The following is a 26,632-nucleotide window of genomic DNA, read 5'->3' on the forward strand; positions in this document are numbered from 1 at the left end:
CTTGAAAATGTATGTGAAGAAGGTATGTAAATGTATGAGCATTTAGTGTAGGCTACAAGTGCCAATTGTAGGCCTACCATAGGTAAATTAGTAGGCTACTGTTAGAGTCAAACTCATTGTATACATCAGGTCCAAACATGACAACGTATAGGTATACAATGTAGCCAAGTAAACATGGTAGCACATTGACTACTGGGTCTGGCTGGTCAGGCTACTACTGAGCTATCGCATGTTGATTTTATTGTTTCTACTAGCTACCCCATCTACCATTTTAGTCCTATGAACATTACCAAATAATGCCATCACACCTTGTTTCATCCTTAATATTTTCATGTGCATTTTTTGCCGAGACCTCACATATTGGCTCACCATTAACAAAATATTAGTCTGGCTATCACCATTCTAAGCTCAATCTTTTAAGATTGAACATTAGTCTGGAGAGGCTGCGCTTTATTTCTACTGCACAAGAGGCGTGATCAATGCATAGTTCAAATGACTCTGTGCACTTTTGGATAGTCCTTCAACCAATCAGACCAATGATCCAGGTGCGCCTTTTGGATAAACTAGTTTGTGATTGGACCCAGATGTAGACAGGAAGCAGGAGAGATAGAAGTACAGGTTTCCAGCCTGAGCTGCAGAGCGAAATCCATACTGCTGAAAGATTAGGCAAGGTTTACCCAGCCTAATAAAGTATTTGCAGACAAACTAATGATTGGTGCAAAAGTGAGTTTACAAGACCCTCAATATCAATTTATTTAAGGCCCCCAATTAAGGCCTTAAATAAAACAAATGGACATGAAGTAGGCTACAAACTTTAAACGGTCTTATCATACCAAAACATGACTGTCTTCCACCCTACAAAAAGTTTGGGCAGGCTAGAAACAATACTTTTCACGATACCAATGCCCAAACAGGGCCTTCAAGATAATCTCTGAGGGTGACAAATGTATGAAAATGTTGAAATGTAATACATATTTCACAGGTCTAAGTTTTGGGACCTAAACAACTTAAAATCTGAGATGGTGCAGCAACCGTTTTCCTGGATTTTGTCTGATTTGACACAGAGTGCCCCCCACTGCATAGGCCTAATGTAAAAAGAATAAGTTACATTCACATCCTCTTTAATGGCATATCAAATACTGTATGTATATACGGCACATTTAACAAGCCCCGCTGACCTCTTATCATCATCCATCACCGGCAAAAACTGAAATGTCACAGATAGTAAAAGTCACAAGGGTATAAAGTCATCACTGTGCCACATTTAATGAAGAGCAAGATAGTCCGATCATTGCATAGGGAGCTCAGGGGCCTGGAGCAGACTGCACCCAACTTCAGAGTCTCTGAGGGCGAATAGAGTGATGCCAGACTTGTAAGCAGCAGGGATCACAATATGTGTCCTTTTGGAGTGCTCCTCATCACTCAGATCGTCCTCACTGATCATCTGCTTCACCTGACCTGTGAAAGCAACACGGGAAGAGTGAGATGTGATCTGTCTATAAATACTGTATCTACACTATACATCTGGAGATGCAGTGATTGTCGCCAGTGAGTGACATGACGCTTTGTAGCCTAGGTGTTCCCATGCTGCCTTGCGTGCAATTTGATTCACGCTGCTAAGGCAGCCTGGAAACTACCGCCCTCATTTTTGCTTCAGATAGGGGATCAATCACAGAACAGAGGGGAAAGCAAGACGATGGTGAGCTATGCACAGACGCATTTGATATCCATCCGTGGCGCCCAATACGAGAAAATGAACATTTGGTTCCTAGACAACGTCTCATTGAGAAGTGGTGGCGCTAGCCAGGCTAGACGCTTTGATTATTTGATTCCATTTTTTCCCCAAGTGCTGCAAGAGACATGCTAGAGTCTGACACTACAATTCAGACGTCCTTCCTTCTGCGTCCCATCTTAGGTTGGGATGTTTTAATGACGAAAATACTGCAGATTACATATTGGTGGAGAATGCTTTTGGAACAACAGTCTCATGTTGGATGAGATGTAAAATGGGTGAGTCTGAAAAAAACCCACCTTCCACATCGAGACCTTTCCACCGAGGGTCAGGGTGATCTGAGATTGCTGATAGAGGGACATCACTTGTCAATCTCTGCAGCACATCTTCTCGGCGAATCAGGAGGACTGACTCACTGCAGAGACGCTCGTGCACCGCCCCCTCACTTACTGAAAATGGATTCACATGCAGAGAAAGACACACACACACACACACACACACACAGTCAAATACAACACGTACTGTATGGCACTGACCATGTGTTCAACAATGCCTTTCCCATACTGACCGACATCTAGAGGATTGGTCATAAACACAGCATTGGGTCCCACCCCGAATATCAGCTGGTGGTGCCAGGCATCAGGTATCTCCTCTCCGGCGGGCACTGCCCGCTGCATGTTCATAGTGGCCACGGGCACGGCGCCCCTGCGGATCCAACTGGCCAGCCAGGGCGCCAGTCTCAGTTTGCGTTGAGGGTGCAGGGAGAAGAATCGGCCCAACACCCTGCCATCACTGGCCTGCTCTGCTCCAGCTATCAGCTGCTGGTGGGTGGCACCTGAGACAGAATACAAACACACATATGCACACACACATCAAACATGCTTAACTTCCGTACTTAGTCTTGGTTACAGTCAGTAAGTTGAGCTAGGTGTCCATGACCATGGATAAATTAGAAACTTGTTTACATCTGTCCATGCAATTTGCAAGCAGCTGCATGAATGTGTGTGTGTGTGTGTGTGTGTGTGTGTGTACCGTGCGCACGTGTTTAAGGGCCCTCACGTGCCTTCACATACCTGCTTCGCTCCGTGAGTGCAGGTAGTCCGGCAGAGGGGATTCATTCCGCCGCAGGCGTGTCCTAACGCAGTCGTCCACCAACTCAGCTGCCATAGTGATGCCCAGAGCCTGCAGGACGTCCACCACTGCCGTGGCGCCGCATGCCGAAACGCCAATCTGCAGGGTCTGCCGCTCCACCGCCTCTTGGATGGACCACACCATGGCCATGCTGCTCAGCTCTGCTTCCTGATTTGGGTCGGGGGCAGCGAGGGAGTCCCTGGACCCAGCCTTTGTCTGTCCAGCATCTGTAGGTGACCCCCTTTCCATTTTCAATGAGTCTGACACTGTTGATAAACAGAGAAGGGTGTCCATTTGTAACATCGGCCATTTGAAGGATTTAAATTCTATAGGTGAAACTGGCATTGAGGACATACATTCAGTCCAAGTTTAGTTTAATAAAGCGTAGTAACATGCAAACAAAAATAGATCAAAAACACAAGTTTATCCCTCTAGGTAGGCTATCCAGTTATCAGGCAATATGGATGACACGGTGACACGCCCCTTGAACGTCACAACTCGGTAACTCGTGTATCACGAGAAAATACAGTTGTAGCCTATCGTAATCAGTATTTCGAATGACCAAACATTTAATGCGCTACCAACTCTTTAAGGTGTTTTCTATAGCACATGAAGTGCATATGAAATTCTCAAACTCGGCTGTAGAGCAAGGTAATCTAATTTTAGCACATCAGTAGCCTACAAGCAACAACAGCGTACACGTTGGTCAGACACAAACACAAGAAACAAACCCGGAAGTAAGTCTACAAACATGAACAATCTGCGAGGTGGAGTTACACAGATCTATTGTAGCGTTGATGATGGGTATATTCCCAAACATTGTGAACGAATTTTAAGTCAATGCATGGATGTCCTCCGCCATTCTGATTGTGCCGAAGTCCCCTTTTGGTCAATCTGCTCGGTTTTTCCTGTTGTGAAAATAATACGCATTTCGATTGGCTCACACTTCTCCCGTGATATGCTAGGGCCTACGTCCCAGTGCGGCGCTGGACAATATATTAGTAGTCTGCTGCCCCCTTATGGAGAAAATCAGAATTTAAATAGGCGCTGTGCTTTTAACTTCTACTGTGTAAAAGTCTTCACTCTTCAGTGTTATTCCTCAACTAGACAATGCTCAGTTGATAGCAACACCAAAATAATAACTGTAAGTGTAGAGCTAAGTAAGTTTCCACCACAGAGGACTGAAAGGTCATTGCGGAGGAGTTTTACCGCCACTGGGATTCTCCCAACTGCACAGCTCCATCGATGGTAGCCTAAATGTGCAACTCCGTGCCCTGGTGTGTGGTGGGTTTCTAAGGATTTGATTTTATTCTTTAATGTCAATCAAATCAACGGTCAAAATCTGTAATTAACGTGTCCCTATATTTGTGTATTTGTACGGAGTGAGAAGTCATTGTTTGAGCTGCCATTTGGTCTCTGGTTTCCTGCCACCTTTTCCCCCTATCTCTTTCCTTCCCTGCTGTTCTGTATAACATTTTCCTGTTCTCTACATCAGGGTCATAGTTTGTGTCCTTCCCTTTTTGTCTGTGAAATGAATGGTTCATTGTGTTTTAATTTTTATTGACATGTTCCAAAAGGGAGATTAGACAAACATTCTACCCAAAACGTGTTGAATTTGGTTGGTTTGTCAAAAGTTGGAATGGAACACGCCACGGCATGCTGGGAAATTATACAGTATATAAAAAAGTAAAGATGTGGTGGTATTCATCACTGTGTAAACCTGTGAGGGCAAATGATTACAATATAACAATATACTCTATATGCCTCTAGCCTACCTGTCAGTGGATCATCAGCTTTCTGTCTGACAGGCAGCAGCTTGTCAGACTGGGGAGTGTCTTATCGAAAACCCGGTCCATCAGTACAGGCGCCCCACAGGGGTGTGTCCTTTCCCCGCTGCTCTTCTCCCTCTACACTAATGACTGCACCTTAAAGAGCTCATCTGTAAAACTCCTGAAGTTTGCGGATGACACCACCGTCATTGGTTTGATCTAGGATGGTGATGAGTCAGAGGAAGTGGAGCAGCTGGTTCAGTGGCGCAGTCAGAACCACCTGGAGCTTAAACCCAAGAAGACTGTGGAGATGACAGTGACTTTAGGAAAAGTAACTTGCCCCTTGCCCGTTCAGAATGACACTGTGTCCAATGTGGATTCCTTTAGGTTCCTGGGATCAACCATCTTACAGGACCTAAAATGGTCTTCCCACATTGACACTGTCCAGAAGAAGGCCCAGCAGAGGTTATACATCCTGAGACAGCTAAGTAAGTTTAATCTGCCTATAAGGAGCTGCTGACCACTTTCTACTCAGCGATCATTCAGTCGGTCCTCTGTACCTCCATCACTGCCTGGTTTGGGTCAGCCACCAAACGAGACAGGGCCAGACTGCAACGGACAATAAAGGCTGCAGAGAGGATTATTGGAGCTGACCTCCCTTCCATCCAGGACCTGTACTGGTCCAGGGTCAGGAAAAGAGCAGCAAAAATCTCTACAGACCCCTCACACCCTGGTCACAAACTGTTCAACCTCCTTCCCTCTGTAGACGATACAGGGCACTGTTTGCCAAAACCAGACAACACAAAGACAGCTTCTTCCCCCAAGTTGTCACTCTGTTGAACACTCAGAAATAGCAACCCTTACACCGAACAAAGTGAATCAACCTGTTCTGCTCAGCTCATATCATATCATATCATGTGCACTTCAATCTTACTGTTACAATATTGTTATACATTATCTTTGCTTTGTACTGCCTTGCACTATATTTATATTTAATCTTAAACCTCAGTCTAAACTGAGACTGCACTATTCCCACTCTCTCTTCAATTGTATATTGCATCCTGCGTCTTGCCTGTGCCTGTTGGGGTGTCCACGACCAGTGTTGGGGAGTAACGCATTACATGTAATTGAGTTACGTAATTTAATTACAAAATAAATGTAACAGTAATATATTACAGTTACTCTAGAAAAAAATGTAATTCAATTACAGGTACTTTGGATATTTTTCAAAATTACAATTTGAATTACATCTCAATATTGTCAGCAAAACTTTGCAAATAATATTGTATGTAAAAAGAACTGTTTCCCTCCACAGCCATAGTTTGATATGGGACCTTCTGATAGGCTCTATCACGTCTACAGCGCCATCAGCGTAGGCCTACATGCCTGCCTGTAAACGTGTTATGATTATCATTATACTATCCTCACAAAAAATGTGATGCTAAATTGAGTGTAAAGATTAACCGGAGTCAAATTTCACCAGTTTGACCGTTGACTGGGTAAAAACTAAAGTTCCATCCCTGCCATCTCATTCCAAGTGGATCTGCAAAGGTCTTCATGCTGAGTGGACCGAGTACGGGGACCACGGAAAGACTGTCTCTCTCTTTCCACTTGAGAGACTTTAATCTGGAGTGGTAAACTGAAATCTATAAACATCTAGTCTTGGTAACATTTAGGAGTAGGTTGTTGTCTTGGCACCAGTTTGAAAGTCTGTCTACCTCAGTCAAGTAAGCGTGCTCATTGTAGAAATGAGGTCAACTACTGCTACTGTATGTCATCAGCAAACTTGGCAGTGATGTTGGAGCTATGTACTGCCATAGTCATGTGTGTAAAGGGAATACAACAGTGGACTCAACACAGCCCTGTGGTGCTCCTGTGTTAGGGTAAGGGATGAAGAGGTGTGAATACTCCGGGTCTACCAGTCAAGAAATTAAAAACCTATTTACTCAGAGATGAGCTTTAGTGAGTGTGAATGTGTACATGTGCTGTATTGTGTGTCTTATGTCTCGAGGACCCACCTCGAAAGCGAGAGGAAGGGGCTATCCTCTTAACAATAAAATGTCAATATGAATGCAATCCCAGATCTTCCCATTTAGTGATGAGTGTAACAGGTTTGTGCAATGCCGATTGCATATATTGATGACAGTGCAATAGTGTTAGTCATTCAGGGGCTAGCAGGGTGGGAACAAGAACAATTGTTGATCTTAACATGTTGGTACAGTTGACTAGACTAAAGAGAGATCATATCTCCGTGCACACTGATCTGTGCATGCTTTTGAGTACTCGCCCAGTAATGCCGCCTGGACCTGCTGATGCCTTCCTGGGGTTCACAAGTCAGGAGAACAGATGAGGCCATTGTAAGCATTTCTATTGGAATAAAACTGCACATATTTATCTTGCGTTGTGTATTAAAACACCACAAACAAGGATTCCCAGTTGAGGGTTTTATTTTGGTAGACAGGCAAGATAAACTGGGAAGACCAGAAAGCGAGCCATTCCCATTAGAATAACCTTATTAAAGTGACCGAACACAATTTCACCATACACATAATGCATCTCCGGTGCAACAGCAAGTGGAAACATTATTAACCATGTTACACTATAGCCTACCTTTGATTTTGCCATTTTTAAATAGTGGTTGTATTACAGCTTCTTCTTCTTCTTTTTTTGTATCTTACTGTTTCTAACACAAATGAGTTGTACTATGATTATTCCAGGCATTCCAATATGTTACAGTTTTTTACAATCACTTTGCTACTATTTTCAGAACCTTGATGTCATTTTTCAAAACTCTAGACACAAAACTCAAAACGGTTATCACTTGTAACACAGGCCCTCTAATGTTCAAAACATTGGATTGTACATTCACATCTTCAAAGAAATCTTGCAATTGCACAATCATTGGTTCAAAAAACAAATTTACTGTGAAATACCACTGAAACATAACTATAGGCCTAGATCACCCGAACACAAGCAACCGATAGTTTCATTGTGTCATTGTTCGTACAATCATTAGATATTGTAGAACAAAATTGGTACTACAGGTTTCATTATGGTACTACAGGAACAGTACAGTAAACACATCTCTGTAAAAGTACTGCAGTAGTAGAGAGAATATACCGACACATTGGAATCATTGATCAAAGTTTGTAATATATTGATGCAAAACACTACAGTACAATCACAACATAGGTTTATTTGAATTAAAGTAAAAATAATTAGCTATGAAATAGAAAAGAAAAGACAGCCTGATGAAAATATACAGTTTTTTACAATCACTTTGCTACTATTTTCAGAACCTTGATGTCATTTTTCACAACTCTAGACACAAAACTCAAAACGGTTATCACTTGTAACACAGGCCCTCTTATGTTCAAAACATTGGATTGTGCATTCACATCTTCAAAGAAATCTTGCAATTGCACAATCATTGGTTCAAAAAACAAATTTACTGCGAAATACCACTGAAACATAACTATAGATCACCCGCTCACAAGCAACCGATAGTTTCATTGTGTCATTGTTCGTACAATCATTAGATATTGTAGAACAAAATAGGTGATACAGGTTTCATTATGGTACTACAGGAACAGTACAGTAAACACATCTCTGTAAAAGTACTGCAGTAGTAGAGAGAATACTACAGACACAGTGGAATCATTGAACAAAGTTGGCAATATATTGATGCAAAACACTACAGTACAATCACAACATAGGTTTATTTGAATTAAAGTAAAAATAATTAGCTATGAAATAGAAAAGAAGAGACAGCCTGATGAAAATATAAAATATAAACAAATATATTTATTTTACGTATATAAAGATATAAAATATTAGGCTACATCCATGGATATTGTAGTCTAATTGGTTCAAATTGGTGACAGTGAATCGTACAGTATCTTGAAACTTTCATGATTTGCAGTAAACATGGACAATTGTGTGTCTGTTTCGTGTTTCCATTCAACTATGCATTAAGAGTAATGCAACAGTTACTTATCATTTTGAGCAGTTGTATCAATTGATAGTTAGATCATTGTAAGGAAATGAATAGACGCTCATTTGAAATGTAATGTGTGAATTGCCTTTTGAAATAGTAGTACTTTGATGTTAAGTTGTATCATATTGAACAGGTGAGTTTTGTTGAATGAACAAATGATCTAAGTTGTACAGTACGTGTATTGTATCCAAGCAATTGAGAAAAGGGTTAGAGTTTTGAAAAATGTGCATTTTGATCATTGGTTGTGAGTTTTGTGTCTAGAGTTGTGAAAAATGACATCAAGGTTCTGAAAATAGTAGCAAAGTGATTGTAAAAAACTGTAAAATATATATATATATTTTTATATAAAGATATAAAATATTAGGCTACATCCATGGATATTGTAGTCTAATTGGTTCATGCTCCACGCTAATTGGTGATAGTGAATCTCGTTACAGTATCTTGAAACTTTCATGATTTGCAGTAAACATGGAAGATTGTGTGTCTGTTTCGTGTTTCCATACAACTGCATAAGAGTAATGCAACAGTTACTTATCATGTTGAGCAGTTGTATCAATTGATAGATCATTGTAAGGAAATGAATAGACGCTCATTTGAAATGTAGTGAATTGCCTTTTAAATAGTACTTTGATGTTAAGTTGTATCATATTGAACAGGTGAGTTTTGTTGAATGAACAAATGATCTAAGTTGTATGTGTATTGTATCCAAGCAATTGAGAAAAGGGTTAGAGTTTTGAAAAATGTGCATTTTGACCATTGGTTGTGAGTTTTGTGTCTAGAGTTGTGAAAAATGACACCAAGGTTCTGAAAATAGTAGCAAAGTGATTGTAAAAAACTGTAACTGTTAGCAGTGCTCTACTGGGGTCATTGGCCTCCAGTAGACATTGGACAGAGTGTTGTGTTCTGGTTAAGCCAAAATAACCCCTGGCAGAAGTGGTTTAATCACCACTCTTGGAGGATGTTCATTCAGCTGTTTCATTTTTTTAGAAAAAAACTCACAGATGTGCCTGAAAACATTTTTTTCTAGATGAACATTCTGCCTTTGTGAAAAATATCTAAAATAGCTAAAAAATGAACAACAATGTTGTAGAGGTATAGTAGTAGTAGTAGTAGTAGTGTGTGTGTGTGTGTGTGTGTGTACGTGCGTGCGTGTGTGAATGTATGTGTGTGATGCATGTGTGTGTGTGTGTGGCCAGTGTGTAATAGCCTTGCCTTCGGCTGTTATTCAACTGAAAAGCACCAGCTGCATCCACTTGAGGTTGCTAGATAGTGGTTGGACACTATTATCTCAATGGCTGATTTCATCAGACACAATACTGTAGGAGAGAACACTGCTCATAAACAGAGCTTAATCTAATACCAAATTCCAGGAAACTGGAAGTCCGAAATGTCTTCTTCTTTTCTCTTCTCTTCTCTTCTTTTATTCTCTCCTCTCCTCTCTTTTTCTCTCTTCTCGTTCATTGCACTCACTTCCTCCTGGCCAAGCCCCGCCTGTCTGTCTGAGGGTTGGTTGGAAGACGAGTGGCATTGACTTGCATTGCATTATTTCTGTGCTCCCCCTCACAGAATTTCTGACATTTCCGTGATGCCCCCACAGACTCTGAGTTAAGGGCCCAGGGTAATTTCACCGATTTCAGTGAGATCAGGTTGAGAGTGCACCAGAAGAAAGAATGCTTTGAGGTCGGATCTCCTGAGCTCCAAGTGGAATAGGCTACAGTACATCAGACCTCCCAGTTGTCTGGAATGCAGCATAAGGCTGACATTGTCTGCTCATGGGTGTAGCCCGAGCCATAGAAAGAGAGAGTTGCGACACTCTTTGATGTTGCCGCCACGATCAAAAGTTCCAAAAAAACCTGTGCTGAATGGCTGAATCGCAGGAGGGTGGGATGTACTTCTGATGCTGGAAGGTGTAATCAATTAACTCATTGACTACTGACCAAGAGATTGGCTGTAAACAGTTCCAAAAGCCCCATAACGAGGAAATAGCCTGGAAAAAGCGCTGCCATTTTTTTCGGTCTATGGGAGTGTCGCCACTCTGTTTTATCTACCGCTCTGGTGTAGCCATGTTGGAGATATGAACTCAGGCCTACTTGGTGGTCGAACAAGCTGACCAGTAGAAATAAGATTAGGGTTGGACACTGAAACCTAATTCACCTAATATGGCTGTGGCACCGATGCAAATGGCAGTAGGAGCTTCCTGCAAATATGGTCACTTTTTGAATTCCTTAACAAAGGAAAATAAACCCTTATGCATTTTAATTTTAACCAGCATGTCAAACACACATACATTTGGAAAAAGTTGTCAAGACTTTAGCTAAGAAAATGTTTAGGCTATTTGTTATGATTTTCTTAACTTTTTCTTTTAAGGTAAAGGTACTTTTTCTATGAGGTTATTTTAACATGTTAAAATACAAATATAACATTTTAAAATGTTCCAGGAGAAGAATCAGACAGTTAATACAACTGTCAATTGTACATATATGTACACTACCTGATCAATAGGCCTAACTATTACAAAAATATATGAATAAAAAAATAAAATTATAATTATAATAGGCTGATAAACTGTTGATTGGCATATTTTCCAAGTGTAGTTTTTAATAATCTCTCCAGCAATCTTTGACAAGATCTGTTTCTTTTTGGCAATGGTAAGTGATTTGTAACTGTCTTTCAGTTCTCACACCAGCATTATGAAACAGTAACACCTTTCTTATTCCCACGGGATGCACGACCCTGTCGGCTGGCTTTGCAGTGTGGTGAGTCAGTTGGATTTCTTTGCTTTTAACTTTTCTTTCACTTTGGCCAAGGCCTTGATATGTACATTAGTATGTGTTTGTTAGTCTATTTTTCACTTTTCTTCTGAACAGAGTGGCCAACCACATTTGGTGAGATAGACCTAGCCTACCACAAAGATCTTGAGAATTCTCAGGCAAGGTATAAGACCAGCTCTGGGGAATCAGGAGGTGTGTTAGTAGCAACAAACTTCTCTGATGCCTCAACCACTTTCGATTTTGCCCTCTGGTTTCCTCTTTACTTTCCACTGTCTTCTTTTCAGATTCACCTAAGTCTTTGACATGCGTGATACATACAGCCTATAGGTAGCCTACTGGAAAGAGTTAAACAGAAAGAGTTGGACGAAGACGGAGCGGGTTGACTTCTCAATCATGTTTAGGCTAGTAGGCTATTTCTCCATCACTCAACCGACGCAGATCAGAATGGAGCCAAACTGGTGCGTGTCTAATCAGCGGACAACGACCTAAGACACATAGGCTATTGTTGGCTAAATGTTTGTTTAAAGTGAATCGACTCTCTGGAAATAGGCTATGTTAATCGATGAACAACTAAAAACTATGCCCTTCCTTTTGCCTTCCTTCAAGGTTGTGGATCATTTTACCATTGGCTTCCATGGGTCTAACTGGTAAGTTGACGTAACTTAGTTTGCCTATATGTGCGAATTTGAACGCACCTCAGGACACATTTATTCCAATTGCGTTGTAATGACGCGGCTTAATCAGAGTTGATCAAACATTATTGATCGGAATGAAAGTGCAATCCGATCAGAATTTTAATCGGAATGAAAGTGTATATTCAGTTACAATTTCGACTGAACAGATGTAGCCTTTACGGTCAATCAAGTTAAAGTTTTGTTGCCATTTCAACAGCTCAGCTGACAGCAGCCTGAGATCACCTCACCTAATCGGAATAGAACGTATAGCCCATCCAACGAGGCGCGCTGGAACTGATCAGAGGTGAAAACCAAATAATGGATGTCCGACGATTGCTGCTGATGTTTCGACAGCTACATTCGTAATTTCAGCGCCGTGTAGAAGTCAAAAGCCATATATTGGCCATATTCCACTGTTCAACAATTATGCGACAGCACTTGCCACTCTAACTCATTCATGAAAACCGCACACCCACCACAGACCCACCCACAGAAACGCATTTGACATCTTTAACATAGCCCAAGGTAAATTACTTTTCTGATTGTCAAAACCACACCAGAGAGATGTTTGGATTGAAAAGATATGCGAGTTTGGCTTGAAATGAATGGTTTGAAAAACTTTTAACATCACCGTGTGTACAGGCTATTGATGAAAATTAACATACGAGTAGCCTACTTTACAAATGATGAACAATAGTTTACAACTTACAATGGGGAAATTATTTCTTTTTTCTTTTTTGCATTATTTATGAAGTATAAAACATGTATTTACAAACATATTTTGAGAGGCTTATTTACGTTCACTATGTAGCCTACAAATGCTTTACTAATCAGAAATAATATAGGCGTATTTACAAATGATGAACACACACCATTTCCTAGTTTACAAATGCTTAATAAATGAGGACATTGTGTGTAATTATAATTTACCGGTCACATTCAATTATTGATGAGTGGCTTTGTGCTCACATTTGTCTGCCTTATAGCCTTTGCAAAGGAGCCTCTTCCTCGCCTGTCCTCTTTGACAAGTGTTGTTTCAGGAAAACTGGATTTTGATGCAATTTGAGTCTACAGCACAAGTGTGGAATAATCAGTATAGCTGTACATCTGTGTGTTTTATTTACAGCCAGTGTGAGGGATACCACGCTGGTGAGGGCCAACGTTGGTGAGAACGTGCTCCTACCCTGCGCCTGCCCAAACATCAACTCAGCATTTTATCTGGTTTGGCAATTCAATTCAACTCTTGTGAACTACAGCATTAGCCAGCGAGGCACAATACATGAGTCATACCTCAATCGCAGTCAACTGTTCCTGAGGAAGGAAAATATGAACTGCTCAATGCTTCTCAGCCGTGTCCGTTTGTCCGATGAGGGGTTGTACACTTGCTACTATAAAGGACCTGCTCTTCAGCGCGTGGATGTGTTACTAAACGTGACTGGTGAGTGGATACCCTTTTTGTTATAGTTCTGTCAGATAAACTGTCCATGTTTCCTTTAGTTGTGTTGATAGTGTTTGATGACTGTGTGTAAATTGAATATCTCAGGACAATGAGCCCCATTGAAGGCTGGCGCTTCATATATTTAATCTATAGACATTGCATACTATATAAATAAAGTTGATTTGATCGCAGCCATGCCATTTCCTCTGATCATATGCCATAGACTGTGCTTTGTGTCAGACAAAATGGCGTGACTAGGATGTAGGGCTTATTGCCCTGAGTGATTTAATATATCCCTCTATTGCATGATATATGAAATAATGAAGAAAAAAATATTTCCACACATTTTATTACCAGTCATAGAGCACATTGAACAATTCCATAAAACAAATTAAAAAAATATATTAATAGGGGGTAGATCTAGGTTTGTTGCTTTGGGGCAACAACATGCAATAATGGTAATAAATACAAAAAGTGCAGTCTACTTTAAATATATCTCTTTATTCCATAACAAAATACATTTTATGAAAGATCTTCAACATCAACTTAATTTGAAAAAAAACATTTGTGCTGAAAAAGTAATACATTTACAACTAGTTACAATCTTAGTTGGGTTTGTTACCTAGAAGTAACAATGCGCGACAAAGGAGTATTATTTTTATCCATTCATTCCCATTCAGTTTATGTATGCCTGTTCCTCTTCGTCCTTTTTCAGCTCTCCATCTCTTTCTTCAGCATCTCCATCTGGAGATATCAATAAGCACACATCAATAAACATATTGTTATTGTTATTAAGTATTTTAAAATAAAAAACAATGTACATACTGACAAATACTCAACAAGTCTTGGTATCCTGCCATTTGACTCTGTGTAAGTAACTAGCATATAAACAGGGAATCCTCATTCCACTGTTGCATGTTGTTGCTTTGAGGCAACATAGCTATTTTACACTTTTACTAAATAAATATTCAATAAAAACATAATCAACAGAGTGAAACTGAATCAGAACTTACCCAAAATTGTGAAAATATTTTTTATTTCATGGAAATCCTAAGGAAAATGTCACTTTTTCAAAGGTTTGTGGAGCTGAAAAAAAACATGCCTGCCGCATGTGAGTGCAGGTGAGGAAAATAGATTGAAAAGGGTATTTTACAAGTCATGTGATAAAATACAAGCATTCTGTTGACTTTTCAAACTTCCTCCTGATCAAAATGAGCTTTTTTTATTGGTGTATGATGTTGTAGGCCTGAGAAAATGGGGCGACAAGGGTTTGTTACCCTGAAGCAACACTATGCAATAGAGGGATATGGGCTGCTTTCGGTGAAAACAAACATTTGCTTATTGAAAACATTTGTAAACATTGAATATGACAAAAGTATTACAGTTTGAAGTTGTTGAAAGCTGCAAACTACCAGCTGGCGCATAAGAATGATCGGTAACACTTTACTTGACGGGTTCATTCATAACACATTCATAGCAGCTGTCATGAACTGCACATGAAGCATTCATGACTGATTCATGAAACATGACCCAACATTCATACAACACTTTCATGAATGTGGAAGACAAAACAATGAAAACTTGTTGTTAAAAAAATTGTTCATAGCAGCTGTCATGAACTGCACATGAAGCATTCATGACTGATTCATGAAACATGACCCAACATTCATACCAACACTTTCATGAATGTGGAAGACAAAACAATGAAATCTTGTTGTTAAAGAAATTGTTATGTTATTATCATTGTTAAGGACATTTAGGTGTGTCTCACAGTTATCTTGCCAACTATTCATGTATACGTGCACTGCCTCACAGTTATTTTACCAATATTTTATGTATACGTGCACTGCTTTTGCAAAGATCATTTTTGCCAACATTGTCCTTATGTGCGTCAAGGGAAACAGATGTACCTGCAAAAGCAGGATATGGGAGTTAGGACGAATAAGGACAAGGCCTTTTCAATAAAAAGTTACCCTGAGTTTCAGAGGACAGAGACTGTTTAGCAGGGAGGGGGAATCCTCCTGTCTGAACGCTCTCTCCTCTGGGCCAGAGGAATACTTGGAAGATTTTCCTAACCCTTGTCAAAATAAAAGTCCAACAATCTAGTTATTCATATACAGGGAATTATGAATCCTCTCCAGCGTTTGTAAACATCTCATGAATATTTTATGAAGTCTACTTCAAATGTCACTTTACTATACCAGTTGTGAAGTATTCATCATACTGGGAAGTGAACTAGCCATCTGTGGACCTCTGAATGGTTGGACATTCCTGTTTTATATATCTATATAGTCATTGGTGTAGACAATTATGCATTCTTCAGAGGTTACTATCATAAAATAAACAAACAGACAAACAAAAAACTAAATTCTCCTGGACACTGGCCTTCCCCGTTGACTAAGATGTGACATGATCAGGTTGGCTGAAACAAAAGACAGCAATGCTGCTTTGCGATTGTTGGACTTTTAAGTTTTTGACGTCTTTGTCTTCCACATTCATGAAAGGGTTGGTATGAATGTTGAGTCATGTTTCATGAGACAGTCATGAATGCTTCATGTGCAGTTCATGACAGCTGTTATGAATGTGTTATGAACGAACCCGTCAAGTAAAGTGCTACCGAATGATCCGACTAAATGTCTGGATATAAATCTGACTAACTTCACTGAGCTGATGTGCTCAATTCTTGTATGATGATGCTTACCTGCGACACCTTCTTCCTTCACTAAACAATCAGGTATCACTTTACTTGACGGGTTTATTCATAATTAACACATTCATAACAGCTGTCATGAACTTCACATGAAGCTTTCTTGACTGATTCATGAAACATGACTCAACATTCATACCAACACTTTCATGAATGTGGAAGACAAAACAACGAAAACTTCCAACAATCTAATAATCCATATGGGTATTATGAATCCTCTCGAGCGTTTGTAAACATCTCATGAATATTTTATATTATATTTGTCTACTTCAAATGTCACTTTACTATACAAGTTGTGAAGTATTCATCATACTGGGAAGTGAACTACTGACCATCTGTGGACCTCTGAATGGTTGGACATTCCTGTTTTATATACACAGTCCTTGGTGTAGACAAGTATGCATTCTTCAGAGAGGTTACTATCAAAAAAGACAAACAAAAAACTAAATTCTCCTGGACACTGGACTTCCCCATTGGCTAAGATGTGACTTGATCAGGTTGGCTAAAACAAAAAAGCTTTGAGATTGTTGGACTTTTATTGTGACGTTTTGTCTTCCACATTCATGAAAGGGTTGGTATGAATGTTGAGTCATGTTTCATGAAACAGTCATGAATGCAGTTCATGACAGCTGTTATGAATGTGTTATGAACAAACCCGTCAAGTAAAGTGTTACCAACAAGGTAATCAATAGCAACGGACATCTGAGTTGGCAGCATTGCAGCGTTTGCTACATTATTTTTACTTGTTTTTTTTTTTGTGTTATTAGCAAAAGGCTTTTAAAGACAGCCATCTGTGTTGCAATGTGGAGTTAACAGCTGCCTGGCTACAGAGCACTTCCTGATATATTGTCTGATCTTTTCCTCAGTCGCACAGGACCCACCTCAAGAAGCCAGGAAGATGATGACCACAAGTGTGCCTCTGATTTGCGTGGCGCTATCCATGGGTGGAGTGCTTGTCTTACTAATTGCACTTTGGCGATGTGGCCTGATTTCTAAGGTGGGGTGCCATACTTAAGAGGTTATTGTTGTTCTTTGTTGAGGATGTTTGTGGATATTTGATTTTGAGCATATTTGCGTTTTTAGAATGTAGCTGGTCACATCCCTCAGACTCAATATACACACATTCAAAGATACAAACAACAATATGACAACAATTTCACATTGGACTGTATCTTTATGTATTTTAATAAACTTGTATTAAGACTCTTTTTTGATATAGCGGTGTGGCGCGAAATGTAAAGCACTTAAATGTCAGGGCAAGCTGAATTCTCCTTTTACTGACAAGATACCACCAAGAACAACACAGTAAGACTGGAACGATGTGGACATTCGCAAGCTGTTGTCCATTACAGTGTGGGTATATTGCCAAAATGTTGCAGCTCCCCTTCTCCGGTAGATTCTTTGTGAGAGCTGCTGTTTTCTTTTCTCGGATGCACTGTGGATTAAGTTCATTTGCACCATGCAACAAACAAACAACGTTATAGCAACCACATATATAACCCCACTTCCTGCTAGCTCAACCCTGGCCCCACCACTTACTCAGACCCATTGGGTGCATTCGGATTCATGCACCTTGACTTTGGCACACATTTGATTTTCTCACTCCTAGAATCAATGCTGCTCTTCCGATATGTAGCCTACTGAAAGAGGCCCACATTTACAGTTGTTGATTAAGCCCAATTGGGTAACACTTTACTTGATGGGGTTCATAACACGTGCATAGCTGCTGTCATAAACTGCACATAAAGCATTCATGACTGTTTCATGAGACATGACGCAACATTCATACCAAATCTTTTATGAATGTGGAAGACAGAACGACGACAACTTGTCAAAATAAAAGTCCAGAAATCACAAAGCAGCATTTTCCACAACGGTCTTGGCCGCCGTCCCTAGTTCTGTGAGGGGGTCCTGCCATGCTCCCCCACTCAACAAAGCCACTACTCAGAGTCCCCAATGCCGTGTGAACTAGAAGGGAGAGCAAAGAACACACAGAGACACACATAGAGTCCATCGATCTTGGGTAATATTTGGTTGTGCCTATACCTAAGGCTCTAGTCGTATTCCGCTACAACTGTCTGCCGTGTCTGGGAGGCCTCGACCTCAGCCTTAGCCAGGGGGGAATAGCAATGGTAAGGATTCAAGCAATTGCATTTCAGTGACGTCATGAATGTGACCTACGTGAATAGAGAGAGTAGAGTAGAATACTGTGCTGTGCCTGTGCATGTATGCTGCAAGTTGAACAAGTAAAAGAGTTAATACGAATTCTACCATCTCTTTATTGGACAAACACAAAGCACCAGAAACATTACAGCAATCACAGCAAAAGGTGGGGGTAACTCACTTCGTATGGTCAGCACAGCACACTATGGCACCCGATAATCTCACTCCAGTGCTAGGTAGGCTGAGGTCTTCAGTCTCCAGTATAGGCGAGGGTCGCCCACAGCCTGGGGCAAAAGCAATCACTACAAACATGGGTCAATGTTCACCACGGCACACCACAGCACCGTAATGGGCACTCATATCTCACTCCAGTGTTCAGCAGGCTGTGGACTCCCAGCTTCAGTAGAGTGGCTTTGGGGGTGAAGATGCAACTGGTGCAGCAGCACCTAGGAAAAGAGAATTCCTGTGTTTAGATCCGTTCGGTTTGGCTTCAGTTTAGGTTCTCCAGTCTAAGTTCTCCAGTCTAAGTTCTCCAGTCGTACCTCTCCGGCGGCCCAGTTTTCGTTACTTCCTGGTGTTCTCCAACTTCTCTGTCTGGCGCTCACCCCCTTGTCCCTGTAAGACTGAAAGCCAGAGATTTAAAGCATTTTGCACAAATCTCGCTCACCAATCATCTTGTTCTCGTATTCCCATTACACACCTGAGTAGTGTTAAACAATAATGAAATCTTGGTCGTCATCAATGTGAAATGCGCTTTGGAACCGCTTGTGTTTGTATGTGTTTGTGTGTGTGTGTGTGTGTGTGTGTGTGTGTGTGTGTGTGTGTGTGTGTGTGTGTGTGTGTGTGTGTGTGTGTGTGTGTGTGTGTGTGTGTGTGTGTGCGCGTGCGTGCGTGTGTGTGTGTGTGAGAGAGAGAGAGAGAGAGAGAGAGCGAGGGAGAGACAGAGAGAGAAAGAGAGAGACTCAGTCAGCCTGGAATAAAGTGAGAAAGGCCAGTGGGTGTCAGTGTTGCACTTTGAAAATGCTGTTGAGCTTTTGCAGGCACTCCTCAGTCCACTCCTCAGTCCATCTCAAACATCCAAACTAGCATGACTCAGAATGCCTGCCTTGTTATAAAGCATGAGACAAGGACAATCGATACAATATTGATATGACTGTACATGACTACAGTAACAGTGCTAACTAGTGTGATTGTGAAAGACATCACTTAAAACAATAAAATTACAGTTTTTTCTCTGTTGCTTTGGCACATTTCTCAGATCAGAATGGTAATTCTCAAAGCAGTTTGTTCAAACTCCATATCACTTGTACACATCATTGAAACAGTTGTCTGCTGTTTTTTATTTTTATTTTCATTTTTTAATTTTCAATGGCTAATATCATGTTGGTCAAAATGCACTGATTCCCCGCTGAATAGTCCTACTATACCCCATAAAACAAATTGCCCTTATTTTATTGCTCGTGTCATTACATGTGAATGTGTTGAACTAGTTGTCATAGTCTGTCGAGCATATATAAATATATGTGACCTCTGACCTGACAAACAGGAAGACAGTGGTGCACAGCTCTATATTGGTCATTTTTCAAAGTAGACAGAGTAGCCTAAGGTTGTCATGGGATACCAGGAGAAGCTGCTGTGGCCCTTGGAAATCACTATGGATGCGTGGGGCTGAACAGAGACGTTTTTAAAGTAATCGGCATGAAGGGATTATTGCTGTTTTGGCTGCAGCATCTCATGTTTGTGAATATGGAAATAGCAAACAGGAAGCTAAGAGATGGCCCAGTCCCTCAAAAAAATAGCGAAGACATAATCCACCTAGACCTTGGACGAGCAAGTGGTCCTGAATTATAGGAAAAAGAAACTGCCAGGTAATTTATGCCTGTGGGGATGTGTTTAGGGCGATCTAACCACAAAGGGGGCCATGGACAGAGCCAGTGGTTCATGGACCAATTTTCTGAACTCCGAGGGGATTTTCCCATATTTAACCCAGTTGATTAACTGTCCATTCAACGCATCCACGGCAAGGTCATAAAACAATGAGTGAGGTCAAAGTAATCTTAGACACATTTCTGTATGGTTTATGAAGTTGGTGACTAATTGCCCACCAGGGATCCAAGTTATAATTCTCACGTGAGCCCAACCCAAGACTAAAGTCTGAAGGTATTATAAATGTGTAAGTTTTATGTATACATACATACATACAAACATGTACAAACATGATATACTGTGTATGACACACACACACACACACACACTATATAAAAGTTATACCATGTGAGCCCCATGCAAGGCCACACGTGTGACATGAGAACGTATCCTCGACCAAATGGGACCATTAACCCATCAATCATCAGAGTAAAATATCTAGAAAGTGCCCTAGATTGGGGACCAACCCAGACATTGAGCGTGAAGTGGTTTTGGAAAATGATCAACCCCACTTTGCTCAATACGGTGGGATAAAATAAGAATTGGCGCCGTGGCAAAGTCTTTCCACTGGCACATGCTGACAGTCTAAATGAGCGTGCTGGAGGACAGATGGACTCACAGAGTCATCTGGTCGTATTGTGTCTTTTTTGACGAAGGTTGTAAAAATAGCCATGTTTTACAGAATGCACCAGACTACTTTGGGATCCTCTTGTTGAGAACTGGGGGTGCGGGTGGAAGCAGCGAGTCTCAAGATCTCCCAGACCTCCCCACTCCTGGCGTCCCCTCCACAATCGATTGGCAAAACAAACAAACCTTTTCGACCCTGGGGATAGCCTGAGGGTGCGAGGCTAAGCCCCTTATATCTGTGGTACAGCATTAACTTTCTACTCTCAATCTCTCATGTACAGTATAGACACACACGCCCGCACACACACACACACACACACACACACACACACACGAAGCAGCCAATATTGCTTTGGCTATAGGCTAGCCCATAATCTCAAGTTCTCATCATCAATCAACCAGTGTGTTGTCACTTGCTCCAGGTTCAAACGAGTTCATTGGTCGTAGTTTTATATGGGTCTGTTGTGCGTTCATAAGAATGCCTCCGCCCCACCCTTTACTTATATGGATCTGTGTCATACATTTCAACTAGCTCAACTCAATCTAGCTTTCAAAACACCTGAATACACTTTTGAAATACACTTCTCTCTAGTTGTGTGTGTGTGTGTGTGTGTGTGTGTGTGTGTGTGTGTGTGTGTGTGTGTGTGTGTGTGTGTGTGTGTGTGTGTGTGTGTGTGTGTGTTTGTGTGTGTGTGTGTGTGTGTGTGTGTGTGTGTGTGTGTGTGTGTGTGAGACCATGCACATATGAAGAATGTGTTGAAACAGACACCTTACTAACACATCATTTTCCAGGATCTTCTACCCTACCTTTAATCTGAAAGATTCCTTGGTCTGGTTTACTAGGCTAGACCATATGTACATTTGCGAATGTACAAAACCTAAAGTTCAGCAGGTAATCAGCACCTTCTCCGCACCCTATTGCTATTTGCGAGCGTTCGCATCTGAACGTCATACAGTGACGTCACAATCGCAGTTGATCATGAAAGTGAAAGTAAGACATTGGAAAGGCCAACGAAAGTTAAGGTTGCTTTTGATATAGCACAGAGACGCAAAACTGGCGCTCTAAATAGCAATTCTGTTGTCGTTGAAAGTTCCTCTTATTGACACATTTAATCGCTCTTTGGATTAACGCCTGCTTTTACCAGGCGGAAATATTTCACTGCAAAGATGGTCAGTTTCCCTACGTACAGAGGAATACCTAAATAGGCTCCTCCCATCTTTGACCTGTGTCACTGGTGCTTGGGAAGAACAGATCACAGATCTGTTATGAATACACCAGAAAACTTGACGATTGACTCTGCCCCCTCCCTATATGATGATGAAAACTGAGGCCTTCAGGGGAGTCACAGTAACCAAGGCCCAGCATTCTCTTCTCCAATGTTCACCTTCTGCAAGACACACCGTCTGCGCTGAACAATTGTCATACATTTGTCATGCATTTGAACCTAAACTATTCAGATTGCCACCATGTGGCCATACCATGCCATTACACCACTAAGCGAAAAACATAAACGGCTCTGGAATCCCGACGGTGATACAGATCATGCCCAATCATTTCTTCCTTGGGGTCATTTTTGACCTTCCCTGAAAATTTTATCAAAATCCATCCATCGCTTTTTGAGTTATCTTGCTAACAAACAGACAGACGGACAGACAAACAGACAGACAGACAGACAGACAAACAAACAAACCCCGATGAAAACATGACCTCCTTGGCGGAGGTAATAAAATGGGAAATATGGGAAATAAGAGACGTGGTCTCAGCGTCCCGAATATCGAATGGCTCTACACTGCCACCAGGTCAGGCTATTTACTCAATGTGCTTAACAATGATAACCAAACCATTAAAGAGCCTGGCAAACAAATAGCTGTTTTTACAGTGCAAAACAAACACCCAAAGCTTCCCACAACGAGCCCTATTTTCTCTGATTAAAGCTGAAGCGAAAAGTCAAGCTGGAGCCTCTATCAAGGAGATCTATCACCTTGCCAGTGAATCAAAGTATTTGGATGTTGTGTTGTTGCCTTTACCTTTAGATCCAAATTGCCAAAGATCCAAAACATTTAAATGTGAGTGTGTCTGCGCATTTGGAATTAATTTGGTGTGTGTGCGTGCATGCATGCATTTGGCATTCATTTTCGTGAGTGTGTGTGTGTGTGTGCGTGTGTGTGTGTGTGTGTGTGTGTGTGTGTGTGTGTGTGTGTGTGTGTGTGTGTGTCTGTGTGTGTGTGCGCCAACATGTGGGTATATTTGGCATGAATCTAGTCTTGTGTGTGTCCTTGTGGAGAGCTTGGCTTGGGTGTTCATCTTTAGATCTGTAATTACAGTGCATGAAAATGCACTGTACTGTTCTTCCTAGGCATTTTATTATTATTCTTCTTCTAACGCACTTAATGCAGCTTCAACCGCTTAGCGTAGAAACTCCATTCAAACTATGTCGCGTAGGTCTTACTTACGCGATGTGGGCTTTGTATTTTTCAACTTTGTAACTTTTATACTTTTTAAACTATTAGTTAAAAACTATTATAATTTCCCCCATAGACTTAACATTGCTCATTATGACATCACGGCAGCAATTAGAATGTTACCCCAGCTGGTCAGCCACCTGGGCACCAACTGTCAGTTTCTCTCAGGCTTAAGCATACAATCTCTCTGAAGACTACACATATCCTGTTAAACTGTTTCCTCTGTCCACAACTGTTTCAAAATAAAAGTCCTCACTGCAATAATACACTATTAAATCATTTAACCATTGAAACTACTCAACTATTTAACTGTTCAACCATTCCAACTGTCAGTTATCATCAACTATGCCTCCAGTCAACTACATGAAACCTCCATGTACCTAGCAACCAACATAGCAACCATTAAAATAAAGCGTTTATGACCGTTTCCATAGCAACCAACATGATTTTACTACAGTAACTTCTTTATTCCTGATAGTGGCCACCATGGATACCCTAGCAACACATGTTTCAAAATAAAAGTCCTCACTAGCAAGTTATCTAGTTAGCATGGTTAGCATTGTTAGCATAGCTAGCATTTTTAGCATAACTGCAAAAAATCATCAACTAAGTTAGCTAATCAACCTGGTTAGCATTGTTAGCAAATCTAGCATTGTTAGCATAGTTAACATTTTTAGCATTACTGCTAGAAATCATCGGTTAAGTTAGCTAATCAACCTGGTTAGCATTGTTAGTAAAGTTAGCATTGCTAGCATAATTAGCATTTTTAGCACAACTGCTAGAAACCATTAGCTAAGTTAGCTAATCAACATTTTAACATGAATAGAAATCATTAGTTAAGTTAGAACTGGAATGTTTCAGCTTTAAACTGTCTACCTTCACACTCAACTCTCTGTAAACTATGCAACCACCATGTTTACCCTAGCTACACCTTAGTAACCATATCTACATTATCTATCTTTTTTTGCATTTTCATGCACTGGTAATTCCTTGGAATTGCATTTCTAGTTTTCATTTCTATGCAAATGTGAAGAGGGCATGGAAGGCTATGAGAGAGGGAGAGAGAGAAGGGAAAGAGAGAGAGAAGAGAGAGAGAGAGCACCAAAGCCATAGGTCACTAAAATGCTCACTTTGTTTTCCTGTAAGAGACATCAAGAAGACAAGATCAGTCTATTTCAACTCTTTATGAACTGACTGGGAAAATAAATGTCCTTTCTTTCCCACTGATCATGTTTCAGCATGGAACCACACAGCACAGTATACCTCAGTGGAACTAGATGCACCGCATAGTGGTACACAATATGCCCGCCGCTCAGTTCTTAAAGTTTCCAAAGATCTAAAACATTTAAATGTGAGTGTGTCTATGCATTTGGAATTCATTTTGTGTGTGTGCATGTGTGTGTGTGTGTGTGTGTGTGTGTGTGTGTGTGTGTGTGCATGCATGCATTTGGCATTCATTTTGTGAGTGTGTATGTGTGTGTGTGCGCGTGTGTGTATCTGTGGATGTGTGAGTGCACGTACATGTGAGTGTGACAGTATCATCTTAACCAGTCACTAAATGTACACATAAATACATTTATTTTATATCCTCCCATGGATTAAATTCCACAAAACTGGGCATACTCTCAGAGGATGTCAGGTTGATCATACACATGACATTTGATGCAGTTCATAACATTCAATCTGCGGCGGTCATAATTAGATGCACTGAACCGATGTATAGCCAGTTAAACTGTTTATCTGATTGGACGAGCATAATTCCATGAATGGTGAAAGTTTGTATCTATAAAGTATGACCTGAGTTAGAGTGTTGCTAAGGATATCCCCTGGCTGTGATTCAGGAAGGACATTCTGCATTGAATGTTGAGCGATTAGTGAAGAGTGTCGGCCTTTTCTACATTTCAGTTTGGGGAGTTTGCAAATGTTTCACCATGTGCTGAGGCTGAAGGGTATTCTCTCTCTCTCTCTCTCTCTCTCTCTCTCTCTCTCTCAGTATGAGTACAGTATGATGAAAAACACAATACATTAGAAATTTTGTTCTGGCATGAGATTACTTTTAAAGACCATACATTCTACTTGATTTCATCCTACAGCCAAATAAGTCCAGTTTAATCATTTGAGAGTATATTTTGCATGCATCACCTATCTGTAAGGGACTCTATTCTGTGGCTAAATGGTTGATTAACATTAATTTGGTATTTGTATCATGACTGTGGCCCCAGGTGTAAATGGAGGTCTGTCTGCCTGATCGTACAGGTCCTCTGCCTATGCCCAGGTCTGCTAAAGGTTTTAATCACTATTCAAAGGGTGAACTGCTGACACCCAAGATAGATTAAAAGCATTTTTTTTTTAACATAATTACCTGCTTGAGCAAGGAAAGTAAAGGGCACCAACTTTCATTATCATTAATAGGAAACCTCACCTCACACCTTGTACATGAAACTTATCAGAAATTAGTAAGAACTTGCACTCCAGTCCAGCTCATAATGCCTCATAATGTCAATAGGTTGAATTCATATTTCTTTCTTCCCTGACACCATGGAGGAGGAGAGCATTAATATGTAAGGGATAACGGCCGACGAGGTGACCGGTTCGATGGAAATAATGGCTAGGTGGAGGTCTAGAACTCCGGCGACGTGCGAAGCACGGAGACGGAGTTACCTCCGCCGTGCCATTATTTCCATCGAACCGGTCGACCTCGAAGGCCGTTATCCCGCTTATCTCCCGTCTGTATTCATAACCTGTATATTTATAACATAGTTTTATTCCACCGTTGCGTCCGTTAACATCGCTAAAACTGTCTTGACTGTGGGACTACTTTCCGCCACATATCAACTTTCTACTTGCAGGACAAAACTGCCGTTACTAGTTCTAAAATGGATGGTTGCTATGGCCAAAGGCCAGTCGTTAGTTCTAAATGGCTGGTTGCTACGGCCAAAAGCCAGTCGTTAGTTCTATCTCTCCCGTTGTCAAGCGGCCATATCCCAGGATTCTGATTAACTTTAACTTTGAAAGATCGCTACTTTTATAGCCTACATGGCATCCAACTACCTACAATCCACCTCCGTCATATGCTACAATGTTACTATGGTTCTGCACGTCTGTATTTCAGCTTGGATGCTATGTGACAGTTAATTTAAACTTCGCAACGAGTTTGGCGAATTAATATTCAAGTGTGATACGGGAACTACTTCACAGGTAGCAGGTTATACGAAGTTAATGGCCACCCCATCA

The 26,632-nt window shown here is 40.8% G+C and overlaps 1 protein-coding gene and 1 pseudogene across 3 annotated transcripts; both read right to left on the reverse strand.

Moving 5' to 3' along the window:
* Positions 1-724: 724 nt before the first annotated feature.
* On the reverse strand, positions 725-3,771 carry LOC134062088 (uncharacterized). 3 transcript variants are annotated; one of them, XM_062517967.1, is made up of 5 exons: positions 3,595-3,771; positions 2,806-3,129; positions 2,301-2,567; positions 2,032-2,181; positions 725-1,458 (listed from the first exon to the last, which is right to left on the reverse strand). In XM_062517967.1, the coding sequence occupies exons 1-5, from the start codon at positions 3,614-3,616 to the stop codon at positions 1,289-1,291; spliced, it is 933 nt and encodes a 310-aa protein (XP_062373951.1). In that variant the 5' UTR covers positions 3,617-3,771; the 3' UTR covers positions 725-1,288. The 3 variants fall into 3 exon arrangements, with proteins under 3 accessions (XP_062373951.1, XP_062373953.1, XP_062373950.1); XM_062517969.1 differs by having other exon boundaries at positions 3,615-3,770; XM_062517966.1 differs by having other exon boundaries at positions 3,641-3,764.
* Positions 3,772-18,159: 14,388 nt separating this feature from the next.
* LOC134062000 (neural cell adhesion molecule 2-like) overlaps positions 18,160-26,632 on the reverse strand; it is a 285,110-nt pseudogene continuing 276,637 nt past the window's right edge.

The sequence above is a fragment of the Sardina pilchardus genome, chromosome 17 (genome assembly GCF_963854185.1).
Source record: "Sardina pilchardus chromosome 17, fSarPil1.1, whole genome shotgun sequence".
Taxonomy (NCBI): Eukaryota; Metazoa; Chordata; class Actinopteri; order Clupeiformes; family Clupeidae; genus Sardina; species Sardina pilchardus.